General features: G+C 38.8%; 1 protein-coding gene across 1 annotated transcript in view; it reads left to right on the top strand.

Moving 5' to 3' along the window:
* Positions 1–10,923, top strand: part of LOC103810288 (protein HIRA) — a gene marked incomplete at its 5' end in the record, with an annotated part of 25,965 nt that extends 15,042 nt beyond the window's left edge. The window contains 10 exons of the mRNA XM_009083189.1: positions 320–524; positions 1,261–1,365; positions 2,189–2,337; positions 3,250–3,411; positions 4,201–4,259; positions 5,234–5,339; positions 6,969–7,091; positions 8,259–8,422; positions 10,290–10,378; positions 10,788–10,923. Of these exons, the coding sequence (XP_009081437.1) occupies positions 320–524; positions 1,261–1,365; positions 2,189–2,337; positions 3,250–3,411; positions 4,201–4,259; positions 5,234–5,339; positions 6,969–7,091; positions 8,259–8,422; positions 10,290–10,378; positions 10,788–10,904 (1,279 nt within the window). The remainder of the gene's footprint in view (positions 1–319; positions 525–1,260; positions 1,366–2,188; positions 2,338–3,249; positions 3,412–4,200; positions 4,260–5,233; positions 5,340–6,968; positions 7,092–8,258; positions 8,423–10,289; positions 10,379–10,787) is intronic.
* Positions 10,924–11,462: the final 539 nt, after the last annotated feature.

The following is an 11,462-nucleotide window of genomic DNA, read 5'->3' as shown; positions in this document are numbered from 1 at the left end:
GAAAGAGATCTGATTGTAACAGGAACCGAATGCTAAAATAAAGTTGCTATTTTCAGCTTTATCCTGTTGCTAAGTGCTGGTTCAATTAAAATTTTTTAGAGGGGCGAATATGTCTGATCAGCTTACATATATATTGCACATTGTACTTCTGGAGAGGATTCGCCATACCTCTTTAGCTTCTTCCTCTTGCCTATGAGCATTTTGAAATACACTCAAACAAGGCTGAGAATGTCTCCTTACCTGCAAGAATTCAGTGCATAGGATATGTGGCAGCTTTTGGAGTCAACTCACGTAAAACATGAAATTTGTTTTTTTACAGACTGAAGGATCAGAATTTAATTAAGGACAATAAGCCTAAGGATATTCTAGAGAGCAGCAGTGACAGTGAAGAGAAGATTCCAGCTGTTAAACCACTCAGTGTACCCAAACGGAAACTGGAACTTGAGGGAGAAACGGTAGAAAAGAAGAAGAAAGGAAGGCCTCGGAAAGACTCCAGACTTGTACCAGTAACTCTAACTGTTCAGGTGAAATAAATTCATTGTGGCTTTCAGTGTCCATTTAATAAAGTCAGTCCCATGTTGACTTGTCCCATTAACTCAGGGAATCACAGGTAGTACCAGTCCCTCAGAACATATAGCCGTCCTTCTTCCATGCCTTTAAACTTATTCTTTCTAGAATTCAAGTTTGTAAAAAGCAGATGCACATGATGTGGCAAATGTGTTTGTCTCTTACATAAATATGCAGCTTCTCACTAAACAGTACCAGCGTGTGAAGCAGTGGTAGCCTGCCAAATGACTGTGTAAAATGAAACAGAATGCCATCATTTTTGGGTGGTGTATGATGTATGTACCCATGCACAACAAAGTGACTTGGATGATGACTAAAATCATTACCATTTCCTCAGAACCCTGGAGCAGTTGTATTAGAGTTTCCACCATTTTAGGGCATTGTAGATACCTCTGTTTTCAGTATTTAAGGTTAAATTTCCCATGCTATATACCAGAATTTTCATTAATTAGTTGCAGCTGAGATTAGGGGTGGTTCAAAAAAGGAAAGACCACTTCAAGTTTGTTTTTTATTTTTAATTCTTAGAAGCTATATTAAAAACTTGTGTTTGTACAACTAATTGGAAAAAGATTAATATTTGCAACTAGCCCTATTTGGAATTTTTAAAAAAATTCTCTTTCAAATCAGTCTATATTGTGGAATATATTTGGGTTCTAGTAGAAAAATTTCACTACCTCTGCAATTTTTTTCCAGTCTCCAGCTACCCTGGCCTCTGAGAAGGATGCTGCCTGCATCTCTGCACCAGCATTAGCACTTAAACTGCCAACCCCAATCCCACAGAAATCCTTCACTTTGCAAGTAAGTGGACTCTAGTGAAAAAACTCAATACTTTAAAAATGAGGGCAAAAAATCCTGCTGTTTAAAAGATATTGTTAGGTTATTCAGTTCCTTTGATAAGTTTGCAAGTGTTTATTTGTTCAAGCAGCAAGATGGTACACGTTAGCTCTAAGAAAATGTCTATATGAGTCAAGTTAATGGCAAGTCAGCTAAAAGCAGGACACTTCTGAACTAGCTGAACTTCAGTGAGGAGTGAATAGCTCTGGTTCATTAGTCCCTCCTTCTGGTTAGCCAGAGTGTGTGGTGAAGACAAGAGTCTGCAACGGGAGTAGCTGCTGCACTGTTATTGGTGGTGTTGGTAGTACACCACTGAAGGGTTTTCTGAGTGCTCACTGGAGGTGCTCTGAGAGACTGGCAAATCTGTCTGGCAAATTCAGATCTCTGGATCTGGAGAGACTGGCAAACAGCATTGCTTTAGGTATTTATGGAATAATTTTTCTGCATGTTGAGGCTGTGCTAGTCTGGTTCCAATTGCAAGACTGTGGGGAGACTGGGCACATAGAGACTTGACCTGATCTAATTAGGAAGCACAGACAAACTAACACAACCTTTCCTTATGCTTGTGCTTCAAGTAGAAATTATTTGTGTTTTAGCCCAGACTGATTCTCAGAGTTCTGCTTCTTTTGAAAAGCCACTGTACACTTTGAAGCCACATTAAACAGACAATGCCATACTTAAATCCATTCTTGAAGATAACATTGTGCTGGATCTAATAGGAGTTGCTGCTTTTCTGGGTAGTTTTTTTCCTCTTAAAAAAAATTACTCTATTTTTTTTCTATTTCAGGTAAGTTCAGATCCATCCATGTATCTTGAAGTGGAGAATGAAATGACCACAGTGGGAGGTTCAAAGTTGAGCAGGTTAAAGTGTAACCGAGAAGGAAAGGAATGGGAGACAGTCCTCACCAGCCGAATTCTAGCTGCGGCAGGAAGCTGGTAAGAAAGTGTATTTTGGAGGAAGGAGGTCCTGAAGGCCAGAAAACATTTATAGGGGTACAAAAGTACAGTTTACAGACAGTTAATTACACCTAAATCCACATGTTTACAAATAAGTAGAGGCTTTAAAGTTATTTTATCTACATATTTAGGAAAGCTGTTTAACTGGGTCACTTCTGTTAGGGATTCTTAGATTCATTGTGCTTGGCTCAAGATGCCCTTTTTCTCTTCCAGCTACTCTGGTCTAATTCATTGATGCTCTTAAACTCTTACCCCCTGGAGTTTTTTGTAGGGATTCTGACTTCTCTGTTGACTTTATCACACACTGGTTTTATCACACACTCTGTGATGTTCGCATAATTTTTCATAATAAATGCTTGTGGATAAAAGTGTGCACTGCTCTTAGTCTCAAGACCAGTTTTGCTTCAAGTATTAGCTATATTCAGTCTTAAAACATCCTAGATTCTAATTAGCTAGTTACAACTATTTTCCTGTATATTTACATTTCTCCTTTAAATTTCTTCATTGAAGTTGACTGAACTGTGGGAAGTGACAGTGTTCAAGTGCTAACTACTAAAGAATGACAAATTGGAAAGGGGATGTTTTGTGACGTGGAAGTATTTTCCTGAGTCTTTTGCTATTTTTTTCTCTTTATTTTTCTCAATTGTGCTTAGTTACAACCTTAGCGTGTAAATTGAAAGTATATTTCTGAAGCCTGAGCCAGGTCCAGGTCTGAAGGAGAAGCAGCAGATTTTAAAGCTAAATACAAGTACAGGCCTGAAGAAGAGTTTGTGTATACCCAAAAGCTTTACAGATATTTTGAGCTATGCCCCTTGGTCTGCCTGCAAACCTTCTTTTGCCTCTCTCATGTAAATGTTTCTCTTTGATCTCTATTTGATCCTTTTTTTTCAGTGAGATTGTAACTGTGGCCTGTGAGAAACGAACACTGTCAGTATTTTCAGCTTGTGGTCGTCGCCTTCTTCCTCCTATAATATTGAATACACCCATTTCCACCCTACATTGCACAGGTTCTTGCATCATGGCTCTCACCACTGCTGCTACGCTCTCTGTTTGGTAAGTGTCACCTTAGCCTGCAGCAGCTGACCCAGATGATTTTTAGAGATAACTGTTCAGTTGTGTCAGTGCATTGCTGTTGAAACTGAGGCTTAAACCACATCAGGTCTGAGCACAAATCCACTTTTGGATAGAATATGAAGAGTTGACTGGGCTGCATTTGCATCCTGTTTCTTCTCTGTTGTAGGACAGTGCATAATATTGCATGTGATTCTAGAAGGAACATAAAGGATCAATTGGAAATCACTAGTTTAAAGTCTCCCTAGGATAGACTTGTCATGCTTGTGGAATAGGTTGGGTGGGGAGAAGGAGAAATATGAATGCTTCCATCATCCATCATATTTAACCAATAAAGTATATGAGTTTGAGTTCCAGATGCCAAGATAAAAACAACAGTAACTTGTTTACAGTTGTTGAATTCAGTCTAATGCCTCATGCAAGTCAGAGCTCCTAAAGGAGTTATTTGACTCCTTAGTGTTTGCTTGGCTGTAATGAGGTTTCCTGATAAAGAGCCATAAAAACTGTTCTCTGCCTTTGACTTCTGCCTTTCCATAAGGGGTCTGAGTTTGCCAAAATAATTTTGTCGAAGCAATGAAGAAAATGCCAAAACAAAACAAAAAAAAAAAAAAAAGAAAGAAAAAGAAAAAAAAAAAAAAAAAACAAAAAAAAAACCCAAACGTTTTCCCAAACTTCCCCACTTTGTCATGCATAGTGGAAAAAGTGCTTTGAAATGATTTTGGAGTTTTCAGTTGTTTGTAAACTGCAGACTTGTCCTTCTCTCTTTTTCAGGGATGTTCACAAGCAGACAGCTATTGTTAGAGATGAGTCTTTGCAAACAATATTTTCAGGTAATAAAAAGGGTCATTTAATTACCAACCTTTGAGCCCATCTGTACTATTTAGTGCTATTTATGAGTGTGCTGAAAAAATTCTATGAAACCTGAAAAGCCTAAACAAATAATTTCCCTTTGTTGTTGTGTAATAAAGGAAGTAATTGGCAGTGTTGAAATATTGTAGACATAAGATTTTGTAGCTTATGTTGTGGTTTGCTGCGGAATGTAGAAATTGAGTGTTGTGAAGGTCACAAAATAAATATTTAATGATAATCTGCTATTACAGTGATTTCTCTGTGTATTTTGCATGTTTATTATTGTAATGACAAACAACAACTGATTATCTTCCAATTCATTACTTCAAAATCTTCAGCTTCTGTCTTTGCCGATATCTGGCACAACATAAATTATCAAAAAAATCAGTGTCTTGGAGCATATTGGCTTCTGTTTTAGCTTTAATCCATAGAGTACTAATCAAAACTGCCTAGAGAAGCATTTATATTAGCAGTTTGCAATTGTCTTCATGAGAAGTTACAGGCACAAGCCCTGGGCCTGGAACAGGCTGGGAAATGAGAGACTCCAGCTATATCCCACTCACACTGCTCTTAGAGAGCACACTGTGCTGAGCATGCTGAGGTTTAGCATTTTAACAAATGGGAAGAAGAAAGCTGAAGGCTCTTTGGGTTACAGAAGACATGGCAGAATTGCTGAAGGCTCTCCCTAGATAAGGAGTATGTTTCGGATCATGCCCAAGTTCTGTGCAAATTGCAGCATCAAGATGGATAATGTATTTTGCAAAATTGATGTTAATGCTGCTGCACTGACCCTTGTGCTTACTGTCATTAGCTTGTCTCCTGACCTTTCTGTCAGTGCTTGAACCTTTTTCTCTTGATTGCTGTGACTGATAATTAATGATGGACACCATTTTTTACAATTATGAGTGTTAGGCAAGACTCCAAAAGAAATACTTTGGTCTGATTTGGCTTGCAGGAAGTGATGCAACTGTCTCTCAGATCTTGCTGACTCAGCATGGAATACCTGTAATGAGCATGTCTGACGGAAAGGCATATTGTTTTAATCCTTCTCTTTCTACATGGTAAGTCATAGATGATTTCCGACTTTTACAACCTAGGGGAACTGATGTGTATTCTGACTTACTGTTTCACTCCTTGTTTTGAAGGTTAGTCTGAGCAGAATCACACACCAGGCTTAGTTTTGCCTTGGTTCACTTTTATATGCCTAGGCATTACTCTATTATATTCTTATGTTTTTTTAAGTAACTTTTTAAAATGAAACAGTGAAACTGCATCACTCTCTGACATGGTGCATATATGGACTTTTGCTGATGTACATCAGTTGAAACTGTCCAGAACTTGGCAATGGATAGGGATACTCTAGCTTAGAATTCACATTTTTATGTAAAAGAATGCAGTTCTGGAAGACTTGTCAAGACAATTTTCAGAGTTTTGCTGGGACATGTTAAAATCATTTTTCTCAGTTTCCAAACCCAAATGTGTATGTGCCTGACTTTGTCAGTCCCCCTCACTCCTTAATATTTTTTTGGATCTGAGGGCAGTCAAGTTTTTAAGAGAGCTCTTTGTCTCCAAGATGTAAAGGTTTAATGAAGATGGTAAGTCAGGTAGAGGGGTAGAGAAGAAATCATTATACCTCAGAGAATTCTCATGGAAAAGTATTCACTGGTGTCCTAAACACAAGGAGAACTACACAAGAGTCTGTGTCTTGTCTGGGCTCAGATAAACTTTCCCCATGGAAAGGCATAAGTTCTTATGAAAAATGTCCATGGATTAAATTATTTAGTGTCTTTCCAAAACAGATTCATTGTTGTCTTTCTAAGAGGAAAAAAACATGTTACAGTCTTAATATAATTGCTGCAATTAGTGTAATGAGCATGTTTGATGAAAGGGCTTATTGTTTTAACTCCTCCTTAGTATAATTGTTGCTATTCAACTACTTCATGTGAATCCTCTGAAAAGAAAAAGCACCTTATTTGTTCTTTGTATTAACTGAGTGAGAAGCAGAGGACAGGCTCTTGGCCACAATGCTGAATTTGCTGTCATCTCTTAGTTTGTATCAAGCTTAGGAAACATGCAAAAGAGCAATCCCTTTAGTCATCATACAAAAGTAAACATGATAAAGCAGTAAAGGGTATTTTAAATATTTGTGCTATTTTACCTCTGTGCTGTCTGAAGGTCTAAACTTAGCATTGGCTTGAGCCACTGATTCTTCTGGCATCTCAAGCGAATGGAGATGATTTGCTGGATCAGGTGTGGAAATGCCAGTGGTAACTGTCAGCTCCCCCCACATGAAGCAACAACTCTAATGTTTGGCAAAGTGTGTGTGTCTGGTGGGTGGGAAGACCTGACATGGCATAAAATCAAGTTCTTGATGAGGAAGTCATTACCTGTGTTTGTTCCAGGTGGTGTTCCGGGTCGCAACTTCTTATTGTAAAACAACAAGTAGAAAGCTCAATTCCTTCACAACTAATGCTAAAATGTATTATACAATGAATGTGTTGAACTTTGGGGTGGGAGAGACATGGCACAAGCAGAATTTGGACATGGAGTGGGAATAGTCAGCGTCTGTGGAATTCCAATGACTTTTTTTGGTTATCTGTGAAAATACAAGTCGGGCTTGAACAGAGCTGGGTCTGACATCACTGCTTTCTCTTCTCATGCTTGTTTTTTGTTTGTTTGCTTTTCTCCAGGAATCTTGTTTCTGACAAACAGGACTCTCTAGCACAATGTGCAGACTTCAGGACTAGTTTGCCATCCCAAGAAGCCATGCTGTGTTCTGGGCCCTTAGCTGTAATACAGGGACGGACATCAAAGTACGCACTCGCTGCCTTCGTGTGATCAGCATGTTTGTCTGGGGTTTTTCATATTACTTATTCACATGGCTGAATCAGTGAGTTAATTTTTAGGGTGCCAAAGGCTCTGAAATGATCAGTCAAGTGGTTTTTAAACCTTTGCACATATACAGTCTGTAACTTAATGTTATTTGGAGATTTGTTTGGGGAGCAGGAAAGTAAGTTCTAAGCCTAATTGTTTTAAGGCTCCTCTGTTGGATGGGTAAAGAAGTTAGCAATTCAGTACATGTAATATTTTTATTAGCTAAACTGAACATTTTACATTTTGCATTTTAATGTTTAGCTTACCAGCTTTCTGGAGTAGGCCTACACATTTTGAGTAGTTCAGTTGGCCTCAAAGGATCTATTTAATGAAGTCTTGGAGAAAGTTGAGTGATTAGTCTTCTAATGTGTGTTTTTAACATGTGAAAATATCACCAGGGAGTTGTGTGAGCCAGAGCAGACTCCTGGAGGCAGTTTAATAGCACATCCTCACCTGGGTTTGAATTAGATCTCCCAGGCAGATTTCTTTGCTGCTTCTGTCTTTTACATCTAAGTTTAATTTTTCTGCTGAGAGAAACTCTATAGAGTTGTATGATTTTATTGCTCTTCTCTTGAGGGCAAGGGGAATTAATTGTGAAAAATACTTGAAATCCAAACAAACAACATTTTCTTTTTGAGACAGAGAAAAGAACAGACTGAAAAAATTCCTTTTTGAAAAGAGATTTTTTTCAAATTAGCCTTCTTATGAAGGTACCTTTTGTGCCAAAAATCCTTTAAATGTTTTATTCTAACTTTATACTTTGTGTTTGTTTTGTGACTTTCACCTATGAGGGGCAAAGAAAGACAAAGGCAGTCATCTTAATTTCCTACAAACATTTAGGAGCCCATGATCAAGGTGTTTTTAAAGAGGAGACAGATTAAATGCAGAGAAACAGAGCAGGGGCCAGAAAAGCCTCGATACTTTTAAGTGGTCCAGTGGGGAGAAGGCAGTTTGCTGTGAAGTGCTGCCTTTGTGGTTAAAAGCTTGAACTCTGAAAGCATTAGGTGCCTCTGAAAGAGCAGTGTGATGTAGCTTGTACTACAAAAATGCATATTCCTCAAACTTGTGTCTGCTTTTATGGAGTGTTAATTTTTTTGATCTTGTAGTTCAGGAAGGCAAGCTGCAAGATTGTTCTCCATGCCTCATTTAGTGCAACAAGAAACAACACTTGCATACCTGGAGAACCAGATAGCAGCAGCACTTACATTACAATCCAGTCACGAATATCGCCACTGGCTCCTTATCTATGCACGGTACCTAGTTAATGAAGGTGAGACCTGCCATGCTGTGCTACCTCTTTACAGCTCTGATGGACTTCTAAGAAACATTCTGTTCATGTCATGTATGTGTGTGATTGCACTAAACATTCTCCTTTTAGCACTTAGGTTCTGAACTCAGGGTTTGCTTGAAACCAAAACAAATTGCTGAAGTGCATTTGCTGCTTTAGTGCTCAGTACACAGGAATCCTGTTTGACACACTGATTGTGAACAGATCATGGTCTGGGGAAGCAGTGCCATCTGCAAACTCCACTACTGGGAATTGCGTTGTAACAAATGTGTGTCAGGCACATCATATGTATTGTCTGGCAGCAGCCACAGATGTTTCAGGGAAAGCAGCAGCACCTTGTAAGATATGTAACATCCCTTGGCCAGCTGACAATTGCTGCCTGATGTGAAATGGAAGAGTCTCTGACACTTTGTACCAGAGCACATAAAACTGCAGAGAATTTGCTTGTATTACTTGCACTGTATTCTTTATTTTTTTTACATTCTAAAATTTCAACTGCCTGTACTGGTGAGCTCCAGGGGTCAAATTCTGTGAGGAAAGAAATCTACAAGAAAGGTTGCTTGTGTCTATTTTATATTTGAATACACTGTATCTCTCTGCTATTATATTAACCCACTGACTTTAGCTTCTTGGATTCCAAAGATCTCTGTTTTACTCTGCCTGTCTGCATTCCTAATCTAGTAGTTCCCATTGTATTCAGCCTCACTCTTCACCATACATAATCATTCTACACCAAGGGGAAGTGAAATGGTTCTTGTTAGGCCACCTAAGAGGTGTTGGCAGAATTAAAATTGAGCTCATTAATTCTTGCCTTTTGACCCCTACCTCATTTAACAAGAGAGCTTGTTGAACTGCAAATGGAGTCTCTCTGTCCTTCCCCAGCTGAAATTAAAATATTCATCTTGGGTCATGTGTTAAAGACACAGTTATACTCTTAAAAGTCTCCATTAGCTGAGGACCTCTCTGTTGTGTGCTCAGGGTTCATCTGCACTGCATGAGTGTCACTGCCTCACGTGTGTGTCTCTGCTTGCCTGACATGTGTTGCTGTTTCACTAGTTTTCTAGAGCTGCTAACTTTGAAAATTCAACATCCTGTTACTGACCCTTTATTCTTATGATTATTTCAACGACTAATGAATTCTAATGCATTAAAGTCATCACTCCATTATACCTTGATTGGCAAGTTACTCTTGAATGGACTTTGTTACTTGCAAGGGAGTTCCCCCCCTTTTGTGATTAAAGCTGGCCTGGAAACTGTGTGGCTTTACCTAAAGGTTTTCTTTTATTTTCTTTCCTTTTTTTTAAACTAGTGTATAAATTGAATCCATTTAAATTTTGTTATAACTCTTTTTTTGCTGTTAACTCTATTCCTCCAAATTCATGTATTGCCATTAAATGCAACCTGACAACTTTTCCCCCTTCATTTTCATCTCGTGGCTTTCCAACTCTTGTGATATCTCTTTTGTATTCTTCTCTGGCTGTTGAAATCTGTCAGTTTTTCAGTGTTGTGGTTTTTATCTTTATGTTGAAGGTGGGGAGTGAGGTTGAGATCAGGGCAAGTCTTAAAACAAACTGGAGTATTTACTGCAGTTTTTCTCCTTATTGTCAATCATCTTTCATAGTGTTTTTGGTTTAGAGAGGTTTAAATAAAACCCTTTGGAACTCTAAAAATCATATTCTATTTCCAAAGATTTGCTGTAAGAATAGTAATATACCTTTTCAGAAATCAGTGGTTTGGGCTTTATTTTGTTCTTGATGTAATTCTTTCCTGAACGTTGTCTGTTACGTCACAGAGTCGTTCTATATAGTGAAATGCTTATGGATGTCATTTTATTTCTGATCATATCCAGGGTTTGAATATCGTTTGCGAGAATTATGCAAGGATTTACTGGGTCCAGTCCATTACTCAGCTGGAAGTCAGTGGGAATCAACAGTTATGGTAAGTCCTGATAATTTTCCCATGAAAACTACAGGGCATTACCCTTTCCATGCTCTGTTCTGATCTCATAAACAGGCTTCCTCCCATGGCACATAGATTTGTTTCATGTGAGACCAGAGACAAATGCTTGTTGTCCCAGTGTCAGCTCTGCTGTTGTCCTGAGTATATCACCCAGATGGAGCAGAGTTGCATGTTCAGGTCTCCATGTTCTTCAGACATCAGCTTTGAAACAGTGACATACCAATGACATCTCTTCCCTCTCAGAGCACAGCCTGGAGTTTGTAACTGCTGAGGCTGCAGAGTAAGAATGTAAAATACACAGCTTTCTACAGGCAGAAAAAAGGGCATGAATCTTAAACAGCTCTGTGCAGTGTATTCAGGATGCTTTTCTGGGTTTTTTTTTTTGCAGGGTTTACGAAAGAGAGAACTATTGAAAGAGCTTCTTCCTGTTATTGGACAGAACCTCCGCTTCCAGAGGCTTTTCACAGAGTATCAAGAGCAGCTAGACATCTTGAGAGACAAGTAGCATGTCCCCAGATTTTCCCTGTGGGGCCTGGTCCGAGAGAAACTGCTGAACAGCATTAACCAGAGAGAGAAGAGGAGTGAGAGCCCAGTCAGTGGGGGGACACTCCTGGAGGAGGGCTGTGCCACAAAGGTCCCGGTGGATTCCTGACAATGATGAGTGGATGAGCTGGGCCGTTTCCCAAGTGAAACTTAACCATCGAAGTTGTGGCCTCTGTTTCTATGGAAAGTCATGGATATGTATTTCAGGGGGATCCTTTTGGATCTGGATCTCATTTCAATATTAAAACTAGCTGAGAACTGTTTGTGCGGTTTCTTGGATGTCCTGTGAAAAGCACAGTACTTCAGAGTACACTGAACAGCATATTTAACCCTGTTTAGGGTTTTTTGCCTGAGGATTTATCGAGGCTCAACACTATATTAAATTAGATGAATGAGCCACGTAAAATAAAGTTTCATAAATGTTAAGGTATTATGCAGCCAATAGACTCTTTCCTGTGAATATAATAATAATAAGAGGCTGTTCTAACACATGGACTATTTTTGTACTAGAATTTGCTAA

Source organism: Acanthisitta chloris, unplaced genomic scaffold (assembly GCF_000695815.1).
Source record: "Acanthisitta chloris isolate BGI_N310 unplaced genomic scaffold, ASM69581v1 scaffold42420, whole genome shotgun sequence".
NCBI lineage: Eukaryota > Metazoa > Chordata > Aves > Passeriformes > Acanthisittidae > Acanthisitta > Acanthisitta chloris.
The sequence above is the reverse complement of the archived record's forward strand: the minus strand, read 5'-3'. Positions and strand labels throughout refer to the sequence as shown.